The sequence below is a fragment of the Jaculus jaculus genome, chromosome 2 (assembly GCF_020740685.1).
Source record: "Jaculus jaculus isolate mJacJac1 chromosome 2, mJacJac1.mat.Y.cur, whole genome shotgun sequence".
Classification (NCBI taxonomy): Eukaryota; Metazoa; Chordata; class Mammalia; order Rodentia; family Dipodidae; genus Jaculus; species Jaculus jaculus.
Window position 1 is genome coordinate 168980103 of NC_059103.1, and position 27173 is coordinate 169007275.

Sequence of the window (27173 nt, forward strand, 5' to 3'; positions counted from 1 at the left end):
TTAATCAGTAATCAACCATTAACTACAAAAGATGACAGATATTAGTTAATATGATTCAAAGTTTCCTTGAGATATTTGATAAATAAAAAAAGTTATGCTGGGTGTGGTGGTGCATGCCTTTAATCCCAGGACTCAGACGGTTGTGAATTCTAGGTCAGCCTGGACTAGAGTGAAACCCTACCTCGCAAAAACAAAACAAAACAAAACAAAAATTACATAAAAGCTAATCTTTCAATTTTTACAACTCAGGCACTGGTCATTCTTATTTCTGATTTTATATTACCTTCCCCAATGAGTCTATAAACCATAACATATAAAAAAGGATATATAACAATAATATATTGGAAAAGATGCAATTGCCATATGAATGCATTTAGAAAAACATTTTAACCATGAAAAATTTGACAGTGTTGACTAAAAACTCTAACAGAATCAAACCAGGGAGGAAAAGAACAAGACACTTTTAAGACATTAGGCTCAAGGGAACATGATCAGGGAAGATAAATACTAACATACCAACACTGGTGTCAGATTTGGAGCTCACATTCTTTTAAAAAATATGATCTCCCTGGAAGAGGTTAGGCATTGTTTTATTTCAAGTGCCTGAAGTGTCTGTATTCACTATCATATGTCAGTAGTAGTTTCAGCAGGGTCTGTCAAGGCAGAGGACACGAATCTCCATAATTCTTCTCACCAATGATATTTCCAATAAAAGCAAGAAGATATGATGAAGAAATGATAGCTCTGCTCTATGACAGAAATCTTTCTTACAGCCGGGACAGCTACTATTATTTTCCATTAAGAACTGCATTTCCTTGGAGAGCAAACTTCTGTTACTTTTGGTAGGAGCTAAATATAACAGACTTGGTGGGTTTAAGTTTTTGTGGTTTTCATTTTTTTTTTCCTACTAAAAACCAATATAGCAAATATGTACTTTCAAGTGGAACAGTCTATCAGGTAACAGATGTTTTTGCTGAATTTTATTATGTTCATAAAATATAGCATTAGTGGCAAATGCATTACTACAAGTATTTGCTACAGCCAATCATGTGAGTAGTAGGCACAGTGAAAATGGAAGTATTTCATGTGAGAAGAGGTAACCACTCCAATACAGAATGTTCACCTCAGGTTCGAATGAATTTTCCTGCTTTGATAGTATACACTTTATAGATAGTATTATTTATTTACTGGTCAAAGCCATGTTCAAATTATGAGTTAAATACTCACCTAGTAAATCTGAGGCTCTTAGATTTTCTTTCAGAAACATAACAGAAATAATGGCGCTACCTATAAAGAAAATGACCATTAGCAGTTGTTCCAATATAAAAACATGCATGACATTTGAAAGAAGTTAAATGCTTTATGTCTTATGCCTGACTAGCTGTGTCCTGGGCAGAGATACCAAGCAATTGTGGCTGTAAAAATGTCTTTCTTGGGACTGGAGAAATGGCTCAGTGGACAAAGTACTTGCTGTTTGAGCATGAGTACCAGAGTTCAGATCCCCAGACCCTATGTAAAAGCCCGAGTCTATGGTAGCACTCAGATGGCAAGATGGGAGGTGGAGACAGGAGAAGTTTCTGTAAGATCACAAGCCAGCAAGCCTGGTGACTGTATCAATGAACAACAAAGCTCAGACCCAGGCTGACCTGGAATTTACTCTGTAGTCTCAGGGTAGCCTCAAACTCACAGTGATCCTCTTACCTCCTGGGATTAAGGTCATGCACCCCCACCCCCAATTTTTTTAATTTAAAAAATTTAAATACTTTAAAAATTAGTGGGTGAGACCCTACCTTGAAAAACAAAACAAAACAAAAATTAAAAATTGCTTACCAAGGACCATGTGGCTAGGATTGTGCCTGGTATACAGGGAGGGCTTGAGAAGAGTTTAGTGATTGATTAAATGAGTGTTAAGACAGGGAAAGGAGAGAATAGGAGAGAAAATAAAAGAATGTAATATAAATACAGCAGAAAGTACAGGAAGGGGTGGGGAGGTAGGAACAGCTAGGAGGGAAGGAAAGAAAAAAGGGTTGAAGTACTTTCAAGTATATTCCAAACTGAAACCCATTAATTCTCAGCATCTTATTCCTAGTCCAATGATACTTCTATTCACTTAACTGGTGTTAAGTGTCCAGGATGCCTTCTGGTTCTTTCTTCTCCATCCCACACACCCATCAGGACTACTGGATCTAAATGTGAATTTCATACTCTCTCATGCCCACTGCCTCCTCTTGTCACTGCCTGAGATCAGATCTGCTTTGCTTAAACCACCGTAATAGCATTCCTCTGGGCCTGACATTTTCTTCCCTTTCCCCATGCCACCAACAGAGTAATCTAAAATGCAAATCTGCAGTAAGTCTGCAGCTTTAAAATCCAGTGGTTTCTCATCACCTGAAGGGCACAGAATCATGCCACTGAACACGACATTCAAGGAGAGCAATGAATTCTGCTGCCACTTCCCTCACATTTGCTGTCCACCTTTCTTATAGTCTATGCTTGCCCTTACTGGAATATGTAATCATGTTCCCCAGAAGCCACTGGGTGGTTTTATAGTCAGTGGCTCCAACACATGCAACTATGCCCCCATTCTGTGATCAATTCCAGGCTCAAGGTCATCTTTGGTCCCAGAATGAGCTGATAACTCTATATTGGGATGCAATCTGCATATAGGTTTTTATTATTCCTAAAACTTGTTTTCTAATCTTTGCTCCCCAAATGGTAAGCTCCTTTTGGTCTGTTTTACGGTTTATTCTTCTAAGAATGACTCATGGTGCTGAACTCCTTCCCCCAATAGCTGAGCCATGGTCTGCTGCTATGTCCTTGGGGGCAAGGAATGAGTTGCACATCTGAGTTGTTCCTATTATGAGCTCATTCCCCCATGAGTATAGATGCTGGAGTGTTCTAAATTGTAACAAGAAAGATGCGCATGGCTGAGTTTGTAAAAACTAGAGGGCTGGGGAGATATCTCAGTGGTTAAAGGTGCTTGTGTGCAAAGTCTGCCAACCTGGGTTTAATTCCCAGTATCTCTTAAAGCCAGCTATACAAAGTGGCGCATGAGTCTGGAGTTCATTTGCAGTTGCAAGAGGCCCTGTCATGCCCATGTTCATGTGTTCTCTCTCTCTCTCATACACACACAAATAAATATTTTAAAAATTTAGAGGAATTTTTCATAAATTATATAGAAAAGTTGCAGTTAATATGCTGATGTTTTTATTCCCTCAGTTGGGATCAAACTGTAATACATTCTCCGATTTCCTTACTTATCATGTTAGAAATAATGTGCCATGTCATTAAGAGTTCTTCATAGACACAATATAATATGTGTACAATGATCCAATAAGTGGATGGTATAGTTAATGACTATGTCTGGTATTCTGGAGACATATTCAAAACAAAGTAACAATTTTATACTAGAAACCTTCACTTAATATAAGCTGAGATATTTATGTGATTTTTTTCCCCCCATTTTTTCAATCTAACTTTGTCCTTGTAAACTTTTCCTGGATAGGTTATTTATAGGAATATAACCTTCACATAGAATAAACTGAATGTAAGAAATGTTTTTAATTGGGTGGTTTGGTTCTAAAATTAACATAAAATTTTTTTGTAAACTCATATATAAACATAGGCCTATTAATCACTGAGTTTGGTATTGGTATAAAAATGCATGGTGAATTTCCATCTTAGGATAAAAATAGTTCAGAGAAATTAACTTCATATGTTTGTAGCACTAGAAGAGGAATAGAGGTAGGTAAGGTATGCCCATTGGTGCAACAGTGCATGACTATGATGGGGGTAGCCAACCTCTTTCTGATAGGATGTGAAACCTGCTCCACAAGAAGGAATTCATGCCTGGTACTGAACACTTGGTCAAAAGCCTATGGCTTGGAAAGTCATAGGCCCTATAAAGGCACCTACCTACTACTGTTGTTATGCTAAGTAGACAGGTTGCCAAACTGCCTTTTGAACATTTATGTTTACACCTATAGAACAGTGCTGAATAAAATAGCCTCAACCATAGAAGTTTCTTTTGGCAGAGGTCAGTGCTGAGACACCTAACTGGTGAAAGCACTGACAACGAGTGACTGTTTTGTTCTCAGCCCTAAGTGGAACATCTATTCCATCCTCCTCAAGGCTTAGGGAAGAGGGGTGTTAGAAAGAATCTAAGAGCCAGAAGATGGGAAGGAGGTCTGTGGAACGCTGTATTTTGGCCTTGATAAGGTTGTTACACTCATGAAGTCAAGGCAACTGAGGTTTCCTGTATAAGACTGAGTCAACATTCCATCATGGATGGGGGAGGGGCCTGAGGAAGCCCATTCCTCCCAGAGGAACTATTGGCAATCAATGGTTGCCAAGAAGTGGGACTCACGTTCTCCCCTTAAAGAACCCAACAAAACAGAACATGAAGTAGGAAAGAATGTCGGAAGAGGAAGGGATTTAGTGGATGTGGGAGGGGGATAAGAGAGGGTAATGGGGTGAATATGATCAAAATACATATATGAAATTGTCAAAAATAAAAGAAAAAAGGCATAAAGACCAACACCTCTACACATTGAACCCTTACCTCCCATTACTAGCTTCTTGTAAAATTGGGGAACGAATGTTTCCAAGTAGACAGAAACAGAATAATAATAAAAAGTGATTATATAGCTACACTAAATATATACATATATATCCCATTGGAGCAATCCATGAGGTGACTATTTCACAACAAAAGATTACACAGTAAGACAGAAGACATGCTTACATGGAATGAGGAAATTATAGAGCAGCATGAGGCAAAGAGATCTACTCTAGGTCCTAAACATCATAAATGGGATGCTGAAGTCACAAAGAAATGTGTTTACTCTCTGATTCACTTGTCTAATGAACACTGAAAGTATAGCTTAGCTGGAGCCAGCCCCATGTTTCCTCATTTCCAGCCCAGAGCTTGTTCTACCACACCATGCACCAGTGCTTCCTGTGAAGTCAGAAACAATGCCATTTTTCCCATTCTCTTGTTGTTAAGCCACAGTTTCACAAATACTTTTATTGTCAGAGGGACAAGGAGCAAATGTCACATCAGAAATAATTTCACTGCTTAGAGCAAAAAGGACATGATTGTAACAAAGAATTTTAATGGTATTACATGCACCAAATGATATCAACTGCTATAAAATAGTTATCAGTTTGTAAAACACAAATATGCAACTCCTCCTTTCTGAGACGATTTAGAAATTTACTGCACTTCTACCCTTATGCAATACGGTGGTTTGAATGTGGAATGTCTCCCATAGCCTCACATGTTTGTGATTAAGCTGCATACTCAGTTCTCAGGTGGCAGAACCTTTGAGAGGTAGACCTTGAGGTTTACTTGTCCAACTCCAAAACCAGTACTTAAACCACTTCCACCCAGATATGTGGCAACTCACTGTCTTGTTGCTTCCTGCCACAGTCTCCCCACTAAGATGAAGCTCCCCTTGAAACTATAAGCCTGAAATGAACCCTTTCCTCCCAGAAGCTACTTCTGGTCGGGTGTTTGTCTCAGCAAAAAGAAACTAAATCTGGGCTGGAGAGATGGCTTAGCAGTTAAGGTGCTTGCCTGTGGAATCTAAGGAGCCAGGTTTGACTCCCCAGAACTCATATAAGCCCGATGTACAAGGTGACACATATGCACACATCTGGAGTGCATGTGCAGTGACTAAGGACCTGGCGTGCCTATTCTCTCTCTCTCTCTCGCTCATAAAAAAAGAAACTAAATCTGACATTCAGTGATACTTCTTTTTCACTTTAAGAGAACATGAGGTTTTTCTCTCACATTTTCAGACAAGAGAATTATTTATTTGTTGCCTAGTAAACAAATTTTGTGAGGATAATTTTACTTATAACTAGTTCATATGGAATATATAGGTGGAACAAGAGCTGCAATGAATATGACAATACTGAGCAATAGCAATAATATGACTTCTAAGTAGAGTAGTAAATTTCTTAAATGAGAAAAAAAAAATAAGCTGCAGTGCTCATATACATCTTGGTAATTAGAGACCTGTCCAAATCTACTCTCCCTACTTTCTGCTGTAACAGTAATCACTGGTGGGCTGGAGAGATGGCTCAGGCAATAAAAGCACTTGGATGCAAGCCTGAGGATGTGAGCTTGGATTCCCCAGAACCCACGTAATGCTGGATGCTGTACTAATTGCCTATAATCCTAGCCCTCCTACTGTGTGATGGAAAGTTGGAGACAGGAGAATTCTAGAAGTTTGTGAGTCAGCTAGCCTGGCACACACTGTGACAAACAAAAGACCCTGCCTCAAATGCATGGAAGATAAGGACTGACACCCTTCACGGTGCTGTGACCTCCACACAAACAAACATGCATATATGCAACCACAGACATACAAATATAACTAAAAATTAAAAGCAGTAGTATTGCCTAACGAACAGCTAGGGCAGGGGTGAACACTCTATTTTCATTCCAATAATAAGCTTTAATATTTAAAAACTGAAAGAATATTTCAAGGCCAATTAATTTTAAAAAGATTTAAAATAGAAAATAACCGTAGATCTGAGCTAAGTTGATTAAAGAATAGTTATTACTGAGGTTGTACATCAATGTGCACAGGATTGTGTCCACTCTGAAAGCATGCTTGGGCATAGGCTCATGACTGCTTTTCCTTCTGACCTTCATAGGTCATAAGACACAGAGAATGCTTAGTAGGATTGGTGCTTAATTACTAGGTAGCTTTTCAGAAAAGAAAATATGCATAAGGAAATCCAAGAGGAAAATTCATGCTCTGTTAGCACTCAATAGTTTCCGAAGGTTAATAATACAGCTCACCAGGCTGTTTTCCCAGGCAAAATTCACTGCCTAAAGTCAGTGAACTGCTATTCTTGGCAAGTGGGAAATGTTTACAGAACTGACACCTTTTCCCTTACACTTGTCAACTATTAATGGTGAATGATGCTACTGCAGTTGCCCAGAGAACCATCTTATCTTTGGGCCTATATATAAAGCTCGGGAGAGGAGCTTAATCTGAGCCGAGCTGTCCTCAACTCTTATTTCATCATCCTTGAGATGCTCGGCTGGAAAGGGTGATACTGACTCATGAAGACACTGAGAAGGGGAGTAAGGACAGGAACTAGCCACCCAGACTTCCCCGCTCTTTTTAATTACTGAACATGTCTGTGGGTGAGAAGTCACAGCTCAACCATAGAGCTACAGGGCTGCAGAGGACAGCAGGGCAGGACACCTGGGCCCTAGTTTTGGCTCCATCAAGAACAAGCTGTGGGGCTGGAATGATAGCTCAGTTGGGAAAAGTGCTTGCTTTGTAAGCATGAGGACCAAAGCTCAATCCCCAGAATCCATGTTAAAATAATAATAAAATCAAAACATAGCATTTGTGATCTGAGAACTGGGAAGGCAAGAGACAGGCAGCTGGATATGTAGGGCTCACTGGTCAGCCAGTCTAGCCTACTTGGTGAGTTCCAGACCAACGAAAGACTAGCCTGGAACAATCTCCAGAAGGTTGGATGATGCCTGGAGACCTCCAAGGCTGTGCCTCTGGCCTCTACATGCACTTGCACATATGTGCACGCACGCAAACATGAACTCATACTCGTGTGCGTACGTGCACACACGTGGAAGACTTCACAAGCTCAGCTTGTTATCTAAGTTTCTTAGACTGGTGAGATGAAACACACGTGCTCCGTGGCTTCGATGACCCAGTTTGCTTGCACATGTTGTCACTAGCCAGTGCTTTCAGAGCACAGAGCCACACGGGCCCTTTGTGTTTTCTCAAGCAGCTTGGAAGATCTCAGGGAACAACAAGAGACAGGTCCTCTGTTTTCCATAACAGCTGGCAAGACTGAAAACACTGAGAGTCCATGCACTGCCCTTGGCTTCCTCATGGGTGGATCAAGTGCAATCACGAGCAGGGAAGACCCCCAACCCTCCTGGATAAATGAACGGCCATGAACACAAAAACTTCACAAAGCAGAGTGGACAAGCACAGTTATAATAGAAAAGCAAGAAAGAGCTGGGCACTAGCTTCTGTATACAATTGCAAGGTTCAGCGCTGACAAGAGCAGTGACCTCATTACCTTCCACACTGTCAGTGTGGTTCTGAGTTGGTAGAACTTATCTGAAGAGTGATGTCACAGTCCCTCTTGTAAGCATCAAACTATCCAAAGTCTTTGATCTTGTAATTCTGCATCTGGAAATCTGTCCCAAGGAGGTATGCCAAAAACAAAGAAAATACAAAGGAGTTGCAACCTAGCACTGAAAAATTGCTTTTCATAGTAGAAAACTGGAGCAACCTAAATACTCAGCAATAATGGATAGAATATTCTAGTCAAAAGTTATGATGGGGGCTGGAGAGATGGCTTAGCGGTTAAGCGCTTGCCTGTGAAGCCTAAGGACCCCGGTTCGAGGCTCGGTTCCCCAGGTCCCACGTTAGCCAGATGCACAAGGGGGCGCATGCATCTGGAGTTCGTTTGCAGAGGCTGGAAGCCCTGGCGCGCCCATTCTCTCTCTCTCCCTCTATCTGTCTTTCTCTCTGTGTCTGTCGCTCTCAAATAAATAAATAAATAAAAATTAAAAACAATAGGCTCAATAAATCACTCTTTAAAAAAAAGTTATGATGGAAAATTATAGTGACATAATATAACTTTTATATTGTAATATTTAAAAAGTATTTTTATTTATTAGAGAGAGAGAGAGAGAGAGAGACACAGAGAGAGGGAGGGAGGAAGGGAGGGAGAAAATGGGGACATCAGGGCCTCTGGCCACTGTAAATGAGCTCCAGATGCATGCACCCCTTTGTGCATCCAGCTTTATGTGGGCACAGGGGAATTGAACCCAGGCCGTAAGGCTCTGTAGGCAAGTGTCTTTAACCACTGAGCAATCTCTCCAGCCCTACATTATAACATATAAAAAATAGTAAATAATGTTTGCATACAATAATGGTATGATGTAGGGAATAATAGTGGCTAAAAACCTCCCTGAGAGTTTTGCATGGAATAATCAACTCTTCCTCTCCTCCCATCATCCCCAGGAAACAGGCACTGCTACGTTTCCTTGATGAGAAAGTGGAAACTCAGAGAAGTTGGGTTCATTACGTAGTATTACAGAGACTCCAAAGACAGGCATGGGACAACTGTGGCTATAATATACTTTTTTAAGGTCGAAGGTAAGACACTATGGTTATAATATTTCTATAAACAGGAGGAATGCACTGTAGTGATCATTCACACAGCGTGGTGACCATACTTAATAATATACACTGCATATTTTTAAATTGCTGAGATAGATTTTAAGTGTTCTTACCACAGTAAAATATGAAGGCACAGTACAAACATGCTACTTGCTTTCATTTAATCTTTCTACAACACATATATATGTGAAAACATCACATTGTTTCCTATAAACATACATAATTATTATTTATCAATTAAAATTAACAATAATTCAATTAAAATTATGACAAGACACATAAAAATGGCAACAAAACCCCAAAAGTAAATATACTAATGTGTAAATAGTGTTTCTACAAGAGTCAGGGGAGGAACAAAATCTTATCAAAGTCTCCTTGTCCATAAGAAGAAAGGATATAATCTCTTCTAATATATTATCTGATATAAAGAGTGCTTCCATGGGGACAATTTGTGTATTTCCTCAGTATTAAAATTCCAATGCTCCTTGGTCAGGAACAATCTCAGCACAATTACAATACTTTAACTTCTTCTGGTGAGTCATCTGTTTCCTTCTGGCCATCCAGGCTTATTCACGTCAGAATGGAGATTCATTCTGCTCAAGGAGGACATGAGATTAACTCATATATGGGCATTCTGATTTATATTTCTAAATGAAAATAGAGAAAATAAAGGCCAAGCAAGTTTCCAACAGCTTCAGCAAACTAACTGTAGATACTGGGGAGCAAGTTCTGAGACTAGGTACGGATGCTGGTGTGGGCTTCTCCATACTTCCTAATTTCCTCAGGAGTCACTCTCCCAGTTTATTCTTTTACTTCTCTCTCACATCACTCAGCATATAAGGCAAGAATGGCTGTTATTATGGGAGTTATATTTAGCTTAATGTGTGCAAGAGTTGATATAGAGTCAAAGAAAACCATAGGGCTAGAGAGATGGCTTAGAGGTTAAGGCGCTTGCCTACAAAGCCTAAGGACCCATGTTCTACTCTCTAGATCCCACGGTAGACAGATACACAAAGGTGAGGCAAGTACAGGTTGCACATGCCCACTAAGTGGAATAAGCATCTGGAGTTTGATGGCAGAGGCTGAGGTCCTGGTGCATGGATTCTCTCTCTCTCTCTCTGCGCCCTGCTCCATCTCTCTCTAAAAAGAAAAGAAAACCATAAGAGAGAGTGGAGGACCTACAACCACAAATTAGTCTGGTAAGCAAGAGTTCATAAGGGTTTATAAGCTCGATTTGGGTTTTCTTCTGGAACTGTTCCTAATGGAGACAAGTAAATGAGAACTAAGCAACAAACCTCTGTCAGCAGTTAAACTCAAAGACAGAGTTTAACATGTTAGTTTAGATTTCTGCAGAATTATAGGTAAATGGCCCTTTTCATATGTATGTATGTATATTTTACACTAAAACTCTCTTCTAAAATGATTTCTTTTAAAGTAAAGGTTTATAAATGGATGTTTCTAGAACAAGCTGCACCTATATTAAATACTCTGCAATGTTGATTTTAAACAGGTTGTTAGGGATTCAGGAAAGTCCTCGAACCACAAACCCAAGGCTCATGTCTACTTTTAACCAAAGAATTGAATAAAATAAGACAGAGAAGGATAATTATTAAATGATTATATTTATTGAGGGAAGTACAAAACCAAGGGAAAGAAAATGAATACACCCATGTAGCCTGAAATCCCACATGGTGGAACTGGAAAAGCTGTAGAGAGTTCAGAAAAGTACAAAGAGCTATTGCCACGTGGTGGGAAGAAGGGGGTAGAGAGCCCATGTGGAAAGTAAGGGTTAGGGGGTTCTCTCCTCATCTTGGCCTAGCCAGGCTTAGATGAGGAGAAACTCACCAGAAGCTGGATGTTCTTGAGTGGTCAGGCAGCCCAGAGAGAGAGGCTGACCTCCCCTGATAAATTTATTTATAACCTTATGGTGGTAGGGCTCACCATTTGGCTCAGGTGAGCCAGAGAAACAGCTGATTGGTCTGGGCTAGAGGCTGGCTCAGGAAGAGGCCAGCCATGATGCCAAGTTCTGGGGTCTTAGCTTGACTAACCACAATGTTAGGATTAGATTTAAAACCCAGGTAAGACCTCTCTCCTAGGAGGGGCCCAGGTTGTTTATATAAAAACAGATCTCCTTTAGGCAAGAGATAAGAGTCAGATCATCCATTGATCTCTAGCAAAGTGCAGACTGCAAGGATAGGTCCAAAGACATTTGTTTCTTACTTTCAGGGGTCTAGTCACCCTAACTGCCTCACAAAGCTACTTGGCTCCCTCTCAGATTGATTGTTTAGAACTTCAATCATTGTAGAAAGTTGGAGTGTTGCAAGTCCAGAGCCACATTATCTTGCGCTATCTTAGCACCCCCTTAAATAGCCTTTTAATGTCCACCTCTGTGTGCTACCCGACATCCTTGTGATTATAAAGTAAATCCTACTGTAATGTACAAACAGACCCTTAGCTTCCTCTAACTCAGAGGCAAAGAATGTATCAGATAGCATCTGAAGCCTATAGTAGAGATCTCCCTGCTTTGCAGTAACCTGCCTATTTGAAGTGTTTTGATTTCTGAATTTTCTTTGTTCTGTTACTGTAAAAGCTTCATGACACTGCTACCTTGTTGGAATATGGAATCTGTATTTCTGGGTCACTATCGTATTCAGCTCAAGAATAAACTACTTTTTACTATTCCCTTTGAGGGTAAGAACTGTGTTGTGTGTGTGTGTGAACAGGTTTAATAGTGAAGATTCCAACAACTATTGAAATGTGCATGACATGGCTATTTAAAAAAATATTTAAAAATTTTTATTTGAGGGAGAGAGTGTGTGAGAGACAGAGAGAGAGAGAGAGAGAGAGGGAAGGAGGGAGGGAGGGAGGGAGAGAGGGAGGGAGGGAGGGAGGGAGGGAGGGAGGGAGGGAGGGAGAGGGAATTGACCTGCCAGGGCCTCAGCTACTATAATCAAACTCCAAAGACTTGCACCACCTAGTGGGCCTGTGAGACCTTGCACTTGCCTCACCTTTGTGTATCTGGCTTATGTGAGTCCAACATGAGTCCTTAGGCATCACAGGCAAGCACCTTAACTGCTCAGATATCTCTCCAGCCCAATATGGCTATTTTTAAGTGATGTTTCTAACTTTTAAAAAAATTCTGGCCATTTTTAAAAATCATTTTAAAACCTGGGTAGAGGCCAGGCATGGTGGTGCATGCCTTTAACCCCAGCACTTGGCGGAGGATGGCTGTGAGTTCAAGGCCATTATGAGACTACATAGTGAATTCCAGGTCAGTCTGGGCTAGAGTGAGACCCTCCCTCAAAAATAACCAAAAAATAAAACAAAATCAAACACCCTGGGTGTCACATGTGGTAGAGAGGTGCTCTGCCAATGATCTATATCCTTTGGTCTACTGTTACCTGTTTGAAAGATAAATTTAACCTAATGTTCTAAAAAAAAAAATCAAACAAAAACCTTTGCTGAAGAGTTACAAATCCAAATGCCTATAGTGATTATTTAGGTAAGATTTAAAGAAGAGAAAACAGTGAGTGCTGTTGAACTGTGGCAATGAGTGGGCTGTAGTGGTGAGGAGGCAGGCTGTGGACAGTAGGGGCTGGGCTGTGGTGAGGGGTGGGTTGTGATGAGCGAGCTCTGGTGAAGAGTGGGTGGGGCAGGGAGTGGTCATGGAATGATGGTAAACTACGTAAGATCAGCGACGATGGCAGATTTAGCCTAGCCAAATTTTAAGACAAAAAATCCAGGTTGTATGACATGGTCTAATTTTTCTTTTTAAATTTTTTTTTGTTCATTTTTATTTATTTATTTGAGAGTGACAGAGAGAGAGAGAGAGAGAGGGAGAGAGAGAGAGAGAGAGAGAGAATGGGTGCACCAGGGCCTCCAGCCACTACAAACGAACTCCAGACGCATGCACCCCCTTGTGCATCTGGCTAACGTGGGTCCTGGGAAATCGGGGTCCTCAGGCTTCACAGGCAAGCGCTTAATCGCTAAACCATCTCTCCAGCCCAACATGGTCTAATTTTTAAACTCAGAGAAATTAATTCCTATTTTTACATTTTATTTTTATTTATTTACTAGAGAGAGAGAGAGAGATAGAAAGAGAGAAAGAAAATGAGAATAAATGAGCAAGCATGGACATACCAAGGATGCAAATGGAATTCCAGGTACATACACCACTTTGTGCTTGTAGTTTTATGTGGGTATTGGAGAATTGAGCCTGGGTTGGCAGGCTTTGCAAGCAAGACCCTCACCTGTTAAACCATCTCCCTAGCCCAAATTGTATATTTTTTTTAAAGGCATCATTTGTTTGAGGCAAACCCCACACAATAGTGGATAGTTCTAGCTAACAGCACTGGTGTGGTAAACTCTGACCTAGTTTGCAAATGAAAATATCATCTTTTCATTTCTGGGCATTGAACTTTTTGTTTTACTTGTAATGATATTAGGGAAAACTAGAGTGTATGTTGATAATCTAAGAAAGTAAAAGACAAAAGAACATCTTTTATAAAAAATGTACAACACTGTGACAGGAAAAGAATATATTTACATAATAATGTTACAAACAGAACCTCACATGTAAATATCTGGCTTGTGGTTTCTGACCACTATAATGGCAACTTTACGGCTGAAAAGCAAACCACCAAACACTTCCATGTCAGTCACACTCGGGCTTCACTCTTCACACGCACTGAGCGTGCTCACTTTAACCAGATTGAGGAATTGCTCTGGCATTATAGTTCCCCATTAGTTGTAGAATTTTTAGACAAAAAATAAGAAAATGCATGTCAATTACAATGTATTCCATGAAGCTAGGATTTGAAGCTTTGAGGATGTGACAGTTTGAAAAATGTCTTTTATACAGAGAAGAGCCCTTTCTTCTATGTTGGCAAGACTGAAAGTGTCAAAAATTCATTTTGATGAAAAACATTATTATTGTTATTTACTGAAGACGATGAAGCTATTGTTTGGAGACAATTTGTGTAATTCCAGGCGAGGAAATTTACCTGGATTAAGAACAATAATCCTTTATTTTCTACATTTTTCTTGGCATGCATTAAGACTTAAAAGGACTCTAAAATAGGTAAAAAATACCACCACTGACAAGATTAATTCTGTATTATAAAGTTAACAGCACATTACTTTATCATTAGCAATTTGTCTAGAAATATTTTGTGGCATTCTCAAAAAAATAAGGGGTGGAAAAGATGTTTTAAATAAAGCTTTAGGCTTCAGGAATGCTTTTTGCCTAGGAGTGTATAAGCAGACATAAAATTAAAACGTCAGAGTTGTATTCCACAGTTTATAGACAAATGTGCCACAGAAACAATTTAGCAAGCCACTTGGAAAAGGGAAAGTTGCATATTTTAAGCATCAAACTCAATATTAATGTGAAGTGTCCCTGTCATGGCATCCATGAGGGCTTAGAGCAGCAATGACCTGACCCAGGCTGGCACTAAGCTTATTGCTCCAAAAGCAGAGAATTCATGGCATCTAGGGCATACAGGGCATCTGTATAACACTACAGGTCACATGCTCATTGGTCTGTTTGTGTTTCCTTTCATTTGTTTCTAATAAAAATCTTGGAGACTAAAGTTTCTGCTTGACATGACTTCTCTGGAATTCCAAAAGGCCTCAGTAAGGCTTTCAGGCTACGCTATGACCATCATCTAATGGATTACAGATACATTTCAGCTTCAGGCTTCACAGCAGCACTACCGAAATACATGAAGCAACACAGATTCTACATCATGAATTTTGATGTGATCAACAGCAAGCAGACTGGGGAACACAGATGGAGAAGACTTATCAGGCGTGAGTCTGACTCACCCTTGCTTCCTTCTGTGTCGTCAGCTCCCTGGACATAGTCCAAATTAGGCCAGTAACAGGGTGACTGCTTCTAATTTCTTAGGAAATTAATTATTCTAGGGCCAAGGAGACCTTGTTGCTACTAATTTCATCTTTCTACATAACGTTCCAAGTATTTAACTTTACAAAATTAATTTTACATTCAATGTCCTTATTACTTCTATTCATCTGGCCATACTTAAGTAAGTTTTTGTGTCTCACACACCTGACATGGTAGACACTCATTCAGAATCACTTTGTTAACTTCATGTATTGTCTAAACTTTCTTAGATTCTTACCTTTAACTAAGTATCATCCTAAAGTATTGCCAAACTTTTAAAAAATATTTTTATTTGTCGGGTGTGGTGTTGCATGCCTTTATTCCCAGCACTTGGGAGGCAGAGGGAGGAGAACTGCTATGAGTTCAAGGCCCCCCTGAGACTACATAGTGAATTCCAGGTCAGCTTGGGCTACAGTGAGACTCTATCTTGAAAAACCAAATTTATATATATTTGTACATGTATGCACAAGAGACAGGCAGATAGAGAAGAGTGGGCATGCTAGGGCCTGTAGCTACTGCAAACAAACTCCAGATGCATGGGTCACCTTGTGCATCTGGCTTACATGGGTCCTAGGGGAGTCGAACCTGGGTACTTAGATTTTGCAGAAGAGTGCCTTAACCATTTATTCATTTCTCCAGCCCCTACTGCCCTATTTTAACAAGGAAAAATGTTCTCTGAACTCTATCCTAGCTACTGGAAATCTACATATTCAGAAGTACTGAATTGAAAACTCTCACTGGTGATTTCTTCCCACTCCCTCCTTCTCTGCTCCTACAGCTGTCTTCCTCCATGCCTCTCACTCGCTACCAGGAACAAGCTGATGATACACTGAGCTGGTGCTTCTCATGAATCTCCTTAATTCCCAAGTGGCTTCAATTTCTGGGTTGTTGAAAACTTCCTTGTTTTAAATCATCTCTAGCTGTTTAGGCATGACACAGACTCTATCTATGGGGACAGAAAGTAGACAACTATCAAATGTAGGCCCGTACTTTGTAGATGCATCTCAAACCCTCCAAGCAATGCTTTAGAAACGTCTAAGTATTCAAAGGAGTGAACATTCTTGAGTGCCTGGCGATGAGCTGATTAACCATTGTCCTCCATCAGAAATCACAATGTTTCAAGCACTCAACTACATTTTATCCAAATCCAGACCAATTCTTCAGTCTTCAGGCTTTTGTATGGGCTCTCTGCTCCATTCTCTCCTGGAGAGAGCACATGACAAGCAATGAGACACTCTAGTCTCTTGGTTCTTGGCTGAATGATGAGATGGACATTTAGGTCTTTGTGAGTATGTGGTGCATTGCTGAAGAGCAAATATAGGTTAGGTCACTATGTGCAGCTGTGCAGCTGTGCAGGTGTACAGTACACAAAGACTCCATACCCAAGAAGGTACCCCTCCCTCTTAGACCTTACCACTTTATATGTTTCTTAAGACAGTTCTCTGACAGATAGCATCAGAGTATCCTCTCTGCAAAAGTCAATGTGTAATAACAACTTGAAAATGAGCAGAAATAAAGTACTACATGCAGGTGCTGTCTTTTTTCTTCTTTTTATGTGTGTGTACGTGTGCATACGTGTGAGTGTGTATGTGGAGGCCAGAGGACAACTCAGGAACATGGGTTCTCACTGGGAATGGAGTGCATCAATTAGACCAGACTGTCTGGCCAGTGAACCCCAGGGATCCACCTGTCTTTACCTTATTGCCCCAGTGCTGGAATTACAAATGTATAACACCATGCTAGCACTTTATATGGGTCCTGGGGAATCACACTTGGGTCTTAGTGCGTATGAGACCTCACAAGCACTCTACCAACTGAGAGCTATGTCCCCACTGACTTTTCCTGATTCATAAAATGCCATCATACAAAAAAGAGGAGGGCCTGGGTAAGGTGTGAAGAGAGTCAAGAATTAGGCAGCTTAGTTTAGTCTAGAAGACAGGAAAGGTCTCCCAAGAAAGAAAGGTTACTGGAAAGAACAAGGATCCATTGCTCAAAATTTTATACAAACTTTACAAAATATCTACCATTTCATTTTAGTTTTGAAAAATATTTTTTTTTCAATTTTATTTTTTTTCTTTTCACAATTTTTATTAACATTTTCCATGATTATAAAAAATATCCCATGGTTAAAAAATATTCTTGAATCACAGTGGGAGCTGAAAGAAATCTGTCCTTCAGCCTCTGTAATTTGCAAGTGAACAAAAATTCTATGAAGCCAAAGATGGGGAATCACATGTAACTAGATTGAGATGTTTTGTCTCTGACAAACTCCTTCCTCCTTTTCTTCCTTTTTAGGTTTTTTTTTTTTTTTTTGTCTGTCTGTTTTTTTGAGACAGGATCTTGCTGGGTAGTACTGGCTAGTTTTGAACTGTATATAATGTGTGGCTCAAAACAATACTTCTTCATTCAAAGTGGCTCAGAGGAGCCAAAAGGCTGGACACCCTTGAGTTAGTGGCATTTCTCCTGGGTGCTGGGATTACAAATGTGTGACAACATGCCTGACCCTGAGCCTGTTTCTTAAAATATATTTTGTTTGGGTTCATTATTTGGAAATTCTGGTATTTTCCAGCAGGTTCATAAGGAAAATGTGGAAGAACTGGAGGGTAATTGCTGCTTCATGCTGAACAAATGAGCTGAGAGGATCCTAGTTTTCTGCTCCCTGCAAATAACCACTGTATGGGCAAGAACAATGAAAAGCATTCCCTGAACTGGATCATCCATTCTAGAGCATGGGAGCAAACACCATTATAAAGCATTAAGCCCTTTGTTTCTAAGCAATAATAACAACTGTTATTGGCAACACTGACAATACACAATACACAGGGCACACTTCACCACTGCAACAAAAACTGTTTTTGCCTATTTTGTTCTATTTGATAATTTTTATGCATGCACATGAGGTATTTTGATTGTAATCCTCTTCCATTTGCCTGCCTCTTCCTACTAAACCCCTTTTCCTTCCCAGCACGTGAGTCTCTCTATTGCTTTGATGTCTTTTTACTACTATTTTACAGCTTAGTGATCTGACTTGCATGAGGATGAGGACACAGAGCTTGCCCAGGGCAGGAATGAAATCTGAGCCTGGCAGTGTGTCCCTACAGCTTGTGCCCTTGACCATTCAACTGCCTGGTTTACTGGGAAATAGCCGGCTTTAGGCTCAGATGATGTCAGAAACCAGGGAGCTTTCTTAAGTAATGGAACAAACGCAAATAACATCCAGAATAGGCCACACTGCAGTATAACTAGCGTTCTACTTAGAATAAACTTGGGGGCCTGTTGTCTATGGAGAAAGACCTTCAGTAAGAAAATGACACAGAACTCTGGAGACTCCAACCCTCTCACACAGCTGGGGCAAGGCCTGGGCCCTCAGACTCGCCCATGCACCAAGGTTTGCTTAGGTTCTTCCCCACTGCACAGTGCCCACAGCTCAGCCTGGGTGCGTTATTTAGCCGAGGCTGCTTAGGAGCCTTGCCTGAAGGGGTTATATTCAGAAATTCTTGTCTCTTGATAAATGGTGCCTATGTTCAATGGCTTTTGGAAACCTGGCTTCTGGAATCTGCCTCTGAAGAGTCACTGTGGCACAGGCTTCTTGGACCCCGAGGCCCAGCAATAATGAAACCTGCAGAACATTCTAGCTCCTAAACGGCAGAGACCTGTGTGGTTATGGAATTCTTTGTGCTGTAGAACACTTGTGAATGTTCTAGTAAAACTAATGTGTGAGATATGCTCTCTGAGGTGAGCATTCAGTACAAGGCAGAGAGACACAGAGAGAAGGCAAAGAAATAGAAAAGTATGCGGGTTCAAGGCAAAACCTGAGGAGAAGCAAGCTGAATCCCACTAATGATCTCTGTAGCACTTCTTGTCTGCTGCTTCTGAAGCAAACACACACGTCTCTTCAGATGGCATGCACCAACAAATCAAGGATTTGATTACAGAAGACAAAATCACATGTTTGACATATTAACAATCTTAGGTACAGTAACATTAGTGTCAAACATGTTCACCCAAACATTAGTTCTTTACTTATAGAGAAGAAAAAGGAATACAGTGTTTGTGTGAGCCAGACAATTTAAGGAGCATGACAAATGTGGGAGAAAGTACCCTTTGCTTAAACTTAAGGCATAAAAACTTTTAAAAAAAGACATTTTATTTATTTGAGAAAAAGAAAGAATGGGTGCAACAGGGCCTCCAGCTACTGCAAACAAACTCCAGATGCATGCACCATCTTGTGCATCTGGCTTATGTGGGTACTGGGAATTCAAACCTGGGTCCTTAGGCTTCGCGGGCAAGTGTCTTAACTACTAAACCATCTCTCCAGCTCTGAAAACTTTTTAAGACAGTCTAGATTTCACAAGCATGCCTTTAAAAAAGTTAAAAAGAAAATTCAGGAAATATGCATATCTATGCAAAATTACAACAGATATTGTAAGAAATTATGTTTCTTTTAATTCAAAGGAAAGTTTTATTTCTATGAGTTCCCAAGAATTAATAGTGGTGGAAAGTTCTAGCATATAAACATATGGAACTATTTTTCTGCCTATCTGCAGATATAATCATGTGTTGTGAAAATACTTTCACTTCAACATGTCTACAGTTTCTAGAACCTTTATCAGCATAGCAGGGTGCTGTTCAAGGGAAAGTCTTGTTCACCAGCCATCCCTCACCATCCACAGCACTTAATAACTTCAAATTCAGCTATGAAGTGCTGCATGAATGCTACTAATGAGCACGTATTACTGTTGGTAAAGGTTGTAAAGGAGGAAATGATTTATGTCTGAGGCTATAATTTCACTTTGTTGAATCAGTGAAGGAGGAAGCTGAAAAATGTTCTGGAGTTGAAACATTAATGGAGCCTATAAGCATGCAAAGGAAAATGGCCTACTTCATCAAGAAAAGCCCACCTGTCAAGGCAGTGGGCTCAGGGGTCCAAGGTAGGTAAACTGGGGCTGCAGGGGACATCAGGGTAGGAAACTCAAGCTTCTGGTTATTATTGAGAACTCTGAGCAGTCACGGCGGATGAGTGCACATGCAGACAGCTTGGCTGAAGGTCCTGAGGGGAATCCCTGCTGACCTCTGGCAACCTTGGAATTCTCAACTTGAACCCTCCCCAAGTCCAGATTTCCTAAGAACTAGGAGAACACAAGGTCACTAGAGAGTCAGTACAATCAGTGAGCACAGGCCCTCCTCATGGTAGCTCAACACTCTTGCTTCCAGCTATTCCAGGGGACACGAGCACACAGAAAAAGAGGTTGAGGCTCAGCACCGAGCACATGGAGAACACTTTCAGAGCAACTGCAAAGATCCAAAATGAGAATGTCCGTGTATATGTATATGCATTAAGATAGAAGATAGACCCTTTCCCCATTTTATTGGGATGGTAAAAGTAGTAAATGTATACATTTTTGCCTCCTCAGCATTGTATCATTATATTACAGTATGGGTTTTTTAAAGATTATTTTTGTTTATTTATTTGAGAGCAACAGACAGAAAGAAAGAGGTAGACAGATAGAGAGAGAATGGACATGCTAGGGCCTCCAGCCACTGCAAACGACTTCTAGATGCATGCGCCACCTTGTGCATCTGGCTTATGTGGGTCTTGGGGAATTGAGCCTTGAACTGAGGTCCTTAGGCTTCACAGGCAAGTGCTTAACTGCTAAGCCATCTCTCCAGGCCCACTATGGGGTTTTAATCTATACAATTTCTAGGAAGTGAAATACTGTTCTTTATAAAATATTCTATTGTCATACATCATAAAATACATTAAATATTTTAAAAGTTGAGAGAGGCCTTTTCAAAGGGAGAAGCTTTCAAAATAAAATAAAATTCTCTTTGAATGTATATGAGTTCAGTTTAAGAATATAATATCACATTTTTATTTGTTTGTTTTGGTTTTTCCAGCTATGGTCACGCTCTAGCCCAGGTAGACCTGAGCTTACTCTGTAGTGTCAGGGTAGCCTTGAACTCACAGCAATCCTCCAACCTCTTCCTCCCAAGTGCTGGGATTAAAGACGTGCGCCATCATGCCTGACTCATATCACATTTTTGGGGAAATATTAAAACTGGGTATGGGAACACATGATGTGCTGAATCTAGTTGTTCACAATGACTATCAAGTTGTTTCTATTTCAATGAAAATTCTAACTTCACAGAAAGTTAGAAACATACTGTTTCCATGGTAGCAGATAAAGATAAAACCAAAAACTAATTTTTTTTATTGATGTTCAGCAGAGCTTAGAGAATTTGTTCTCCTTTTCAGTAGTGGTTTTTGCTCTTTTTCAAAAAGTCTTTAGTAACATCTCATTGCACTCATCTCTAAATGTATTTAGGAAGTCATAAATTTTGAAAGTAGATAATTGTGCAATTACCATGAAATTTCACATTCTTATGATAGGGTAGTAAAACCAATATTTGATTTTTCACATCACAGTGATGCTCAGCTGTGGACTCAAGATCAGACATCAATGACTCTAGCTCATTACATTACATGTAATGTCAGTTTGACATCTGAATGAAATATAACTGTACTGCAAATGCTTATAGATGATCCACTAATGATCAGAAACACAGTGTGGCACTTTGAGTTACAATTAAATTATTAAGACTCAGACACTGAGAATCTGGTTGTTAAATGCAAATGGAATAGTTACAGAATGCACCTTTCTTTGTGGTTAGTAGGGCAGAATGAAGGGTATAATTAAAATTAGAAGAATAATTCTATGCTAACATGCTAAAGAAACTGGGAATAGACTTTTTCTGTGTTGCATGATTTTTTTTTTTTTACCCATTATGATTTTTGAACATTTCTTTTTTGTCAAAATATGGGAAAGTGCCCACCTGTAACAGACATGCAGCCCAATGGTGCAATGAGAGTGACGGGGGCGACTCCATATGCTGCAAAGTTCCCTGTCTCTCCCACAGCCATCAGCAGGACTCCTCCCCACCAGAGGCCGCTTTTGAAGAATGGCTTTGGGTGCTCCTGCTGTGCCAGATGAAGATGGGAATATTTCTGGAAGTGAATTGGAAAGGAAATCAAACCTCAGTTCTACCCAATTTAAACTTGCTTTGAAAAAATTCAGCTCTCACAAACTGCATGACAATTTTAAAAATTTATTTGCAGATTATTATGATTTCCTGTTTGTCCCAAACATATTATTAGCAGAAGCAACTCATATTTTACATAGGATTACATTGTTTGGTGGGTTTTTTTGGGGGGTAAGGTCTCACTCTAGCTCAGGCTGACCTGGAATTCACTAGCTATTTTCCTACCTCTGCATCCCAAGTGCTAGGATTAAAGGGGTGTGCCACCACACCCAGTTGGTGGGTCTTTTATATAGGTACATTATTTTCCTCTCATAATGACCTCTGTAAATTATGCATCATCAGTACTACCTATAGATGAGCATCTTAAGAAGAGGTTTTTAGAACACTAGAGTTCTTTTAGAATATCAACTCCAGATTCCAAAATAAACATTAAAAATAAAGATAATAAATATACAAGAACTAATTTTTGAAAGGTATTCAGATTTATTGGCAGCAGTATCTACCACAATTAATATAGCAGGACAGAATGCAAACAGCAGGGAGTTATGGTAGGCAGTTTGACTTTTACTAATATCTGGTTTGAAGATTTCTTTAAAATATATATCATGGGCTGGGGATGCAGTTCAGTAGTGGACTGTTTGCCCAGCATATACAAGGCTCTGGGTTTGATGCCCAGCACTGTTGCAAAAATGAAAGACACAAGTTTCTGAAAAACTGGCCATTAAATAATTTATAATTAAGCTTGTTTCCTTATAAGAAATATATACAATCCAGCTGGGCGTGGTGGCGCACGATTTTAATCCCAGCACTTGGGAGGCAGAGGTAGGAGGATCGCTGTGAGTTCAAGGCCACCCTGAGACTCCATGGTGAATTCCAGGTCAGCCTGGGCTAGAGTGAAACCCTATCTCGAAAAACCAAAAAAAAAAAAAAAAAAAAAAAAGGAAATAAATACAATCCAAATTGTGTCAAACTTTGTTGTTGTTGTTTTTGCTTTTTGAGGTAGTGTCTCACTCTAGCCCAGGCTGACCTGGAATTCACTCTGTAGTCTCAGGGTGGCCTTGAACTCACGGTGATCCTCCTATCTCTGCCTCCCAAGTGCTGGGATTAAAGTTGTGCGCTACCACACCTGGCTAACTTTTTTTTTTTTTTTTAATAAAGTGCTAGAAGAAAACATGGAACAATAAGAGTCAAAAGCTTGTGACTGGAAATGCAGCTCAATGGTAAGCAGTGTTATAAGTGAAAGGACTCTGGGAAGGTGGTTCAGTGGGTAACAGCATTTGCACTACAAGCTTGAGGACCTGAGTTCAAGCCCCAGCACACATGTAAAAGCTGGGCATGACTACACATGCCTATAACTCCATTGCTGAGAGCAGGGTGGAGACAGGGGAATCACTGAGGCTAACTAACCAGACATAAATGGCAGCTCCTGAGAGACCCTGTCTCATGGAAATACGGTAGAACAACAGAGGAGGATACCTAATGTTCTCTGGCCTCTACACAAGTGTGTACTTGCATCCCCTCTCCCCCATGCACACAAACCAAAAGAGAGAAAAAGAAAAGAAAGATTAAAAGAATTTATTTCCAACCTCAACAAAGAAGAGCGAACAACTGGAAGCAATGCAATACTGTTTCTATCCAGGGCCTGCTTTATTCTGCCCTTACCAAATCAACGACCTACGGTGTTGAGAGTATAAGGGTGACCTCAGCTAAGTGGCACTGTGAGAGAAACATGCACAGCCATGCATATATTAATTTTGTGAGTCCTAGCCGCATTTAAAATGAAAAATTTTTTTTTTTGTTCTACAGAACACTCATGTATTAAAGGGTTAGACATGCATATATTAATTTAGTCTTGGCAGTATTTAAAATGAAAATACCCTTTGTTCTGCAGAACACTTATGCATTAAAGGGATAGCATGCATATATTAATTTAGTTAGTCCTAACAGTATTTCAAATGAAAATACCCTTTGTCCTGCAGAATACTCATATATTAAAAGGATATATATCTTGATGAAAACTCATATATTCTGTAATACAGGATGATACTGTGTATCTTAGAACACCAGGCAAATATAACTATGCTGCTTATGCACAGAAATTGATTGGAAATCCATAATAAATATTAGTTACTTCTAAGCAAAAAGGGGAATTTTATTTTTTTCTTTGGCACTTAAATTTTTTTAAAGTTTTTAGTTTTATTTATTTATTAGAGACAGAGAGGGAAGCTGGGCATGGTGGCGCACGCCTTTAATCCCAGCACTTGGGAGGCAGAGGTAGGAGGATCACTGTGAGTTCAAGGACACCCTGAGACTCCATAGTGAATTCCAGGTCAGCCTGGGCTAGAGTGAAACCCTACCTCAAAAAACCATAAAAAAAAAAAAAAAAAAAAACCATAAAAAAAAAAAAAAAAAGAGACAGAGAGGGAGGGAGGGACAGAAAGAGAGACTGAGAGAGAGAATGGACACACCAGAGCCTCTAGCCACTGCAAACGAACGCCAGACACATGTGCCACCTTGTGCATCCCGCTTATGTAGGACCTAGAGAATTGAACCTGGGTCCTTAGGCTTCGCAGGCAAATGCCTTAACCATTAAGCCATCTCGCCAGCCCTTAAATTATTTTTTATAAGTACTATAGTCTGGGTCTGAAATGTCCCACAGTGGCCCATGTGCTGAAAGCCTGACAGGCAGCCTTTGAAGCTACTAGGAGGTGGTAGAACCTTTAAGAGGTGGGGCCTACTTGGAGGAAGTTAGGTCACTGTAGGCGTGCTTCTGGGTGTCCTTTTGCCCTCTTCCCAGCCACATAAGGTGACCTGTCCTCTTCCACAGAAGCATTCCTGCCATGGAGTACCTCACTGCTACAGGCCAAACACAACAGGGAAGGTGAACATGGCCTGATACTATAAGCCAAAATAAGCCTTTTCCTTTATATCTTGACTTTCTGAGGTATTTTGTCACAGTGATAGAAATCTGACACACACACACACAAAATGATTTCTTGTTGCATTCTTTCCAGCAATAAACATATTTCTTAGTAATTATTGAACATGATAGTAGGTCATTTTCTAGTAAAGGTTTATATAAAATTAAATAACATTCAGGGAGATATTTTGATGCTCAGGTTTATTTTGATTCAGTAGTTTCAGAAACTACAAGTGGTTTTATTCTGTTTCAAATGGACTTATTAAATCAAATTTTTTATTTAATTCAGTTTGGTTTAGAATTCACATTTCATTCAGTTTTCAGCTTAACAGATCAACAGTTTTTCTAGGTTTCTGATTCATGTTTCAGTTAAAGTTTCTATTTTATATTCTATATCCTTTCAAGATCTTTAGTTTATGCATATATACTTAACAGTATTTTAAAGAAAGAAAAATATATACTGTTATATATACTATATACTGCTTCTAAAAATATTTGCATCCCCTCTGGGAGTAAAGGCTATGGATGAAATCAAGATACTGATAATCAAATCAGGTGATTCATCCATCAGATGTAGTAGATATCTTGTCCAAAGTCCACAATATTGTTAGGGACCAACAAAAACACCTAGCTTCTTTTTAAATCAGAAAAAGTAAAATAATGGAGTGCAATTCAGCTTGCATTACATAGCCTTTGCATCAATTCAATCCTAAAATATAAATTTTTCTATTTTTTGTGTGACATCTTTGAGGTAGGGTCTCAGTCTAACCCAGGCTGGCCTGGAACTCATTCTGTAGTCCCAGGCTGGCCTCAAATTCACAGTGATCCTCCTGCCTCTGCCTCCTGAGTGCTGGGATTAAGGCAGGTACCAACATGCCTGGCTAACTTTTCTACTTTCTTATCAGTGGAAAGAGCTGTGAGGATGAAGGTGCCTTCAGCTAATGAGAGCTTTAAGGAGTTCCCTTCTTACCTGGATATTTAGAGAAATACTGATAACCAAGTTTCCTAAAATGGCCATCAAAACTCCAAAAAGGTGAATCTGTAAAAAGAAATATATTTTTTAATGGTATTATAAATCATGCTTATACATTGAAAAAACAAATTTAAGTTGACTTATTCATTCATTCATTTCTACTTCGCATCCACATCTAGGATAAATTTAGAGTAAATATGAATATGGCTTAACTAGGATTGTTTTCTCACTTTATTCAAATATTATTTATTAGCAATAGCTTGGGCATAGTCACATGTGATGAGTGATGGCTTATGCCTATTTTCTCAGCACTTGGGAAGTAAAGGTAGGAGGATTGTTACAAGTTCAAGGCCAACTGGGGCTATATGGTGAGACCCAGTGTCACAAACAAAGAAAAACTTAGTCCTTCACTGATTTCCCTAGGTATCTGTCTGCCTCATTTACTAGGCATCAGGTTCTGACTTTTTCTCACAAAGATGCTTCTTATAGATTCATTCCATCCATTTCTTCCCTTTTAATATACTGTGAGGAGGGCTGGAGAGATGGCTTAGTGGTTAAGAGCTTGCCTGTGAAGCCTAAGGACCCCAGTTTGAGGCTCAGTTCCCCAGGTCCCACGTTAGCCAGATGCACAAGGGGGTGCACGCGTCTGGAGTTCGTTTGCAGAGGCTGGAAGCCCTGGCGTGCCCATTCTTTCTCTCTCCCTCTATCTGTCTTTCTCTCTGTGTCTGTTGCTCTCAAATAAATAAATTTTTAAAAAAATTAAAAAAAATATTGTGAGGAAATGTGGTATGAAAGAAAGATGACTGGATTTGGAGTTAGAGAAAAATCCGAGACACAGATCTGTTATTACTATTATTATTTTTTGACTAGGTGACCTCCATAAGTCATTTCACTTTCCTGGTCTTGGTGGATGGGGAATGGTTGGGTAAGATGTTTCCAGAAACCCCTTTACTCTAAAGTTCCCAGAGCTTCAATAAAGAAACACTACATTTTCTCACCACTCCCCTGGTTAAGAACCCACAATGCCCCTTGATAGCATACTACATCAAATGTAAATGTACTACTTACTATGCCAGGGCTCATCTCTGCCCTCAACCCTGTGTTCATGGCACACTCAATGTGCTTCTGCCTTGGGTACCAGGCACA

The 27173-nt window shown here is 39.9% G+C and overlaps 1 protein-coding gene across 1 annotated transcript in view; it reads right to left on the reverse strand.

Moving 5' to 3' along the window:
• The window catches only part of Nipal2 (NIPA like domain containing 2), a 99947-nt gene that overhangs the window by 47465 nt on the left and 25309 nt on the right, over positions 1–27173 (reverse strand). The window contains exons 2-4 of the mRNA XM_004662976.2: positions 26025–26093; positions 21928–22099; positions 1228–1287 (exon numbers count right to left, since the gene is read on the reverse strand). Coding sequence (XP_004663033.2) covers positions 1228–1287; positions 21928–22099; positions 26025–26093 — 301 coding nt within the window. The remainder of the gene's footprint in view (positions 1–1227; positions 1288–21927; positions 22100–26024; positions 26094–27173) is intronic.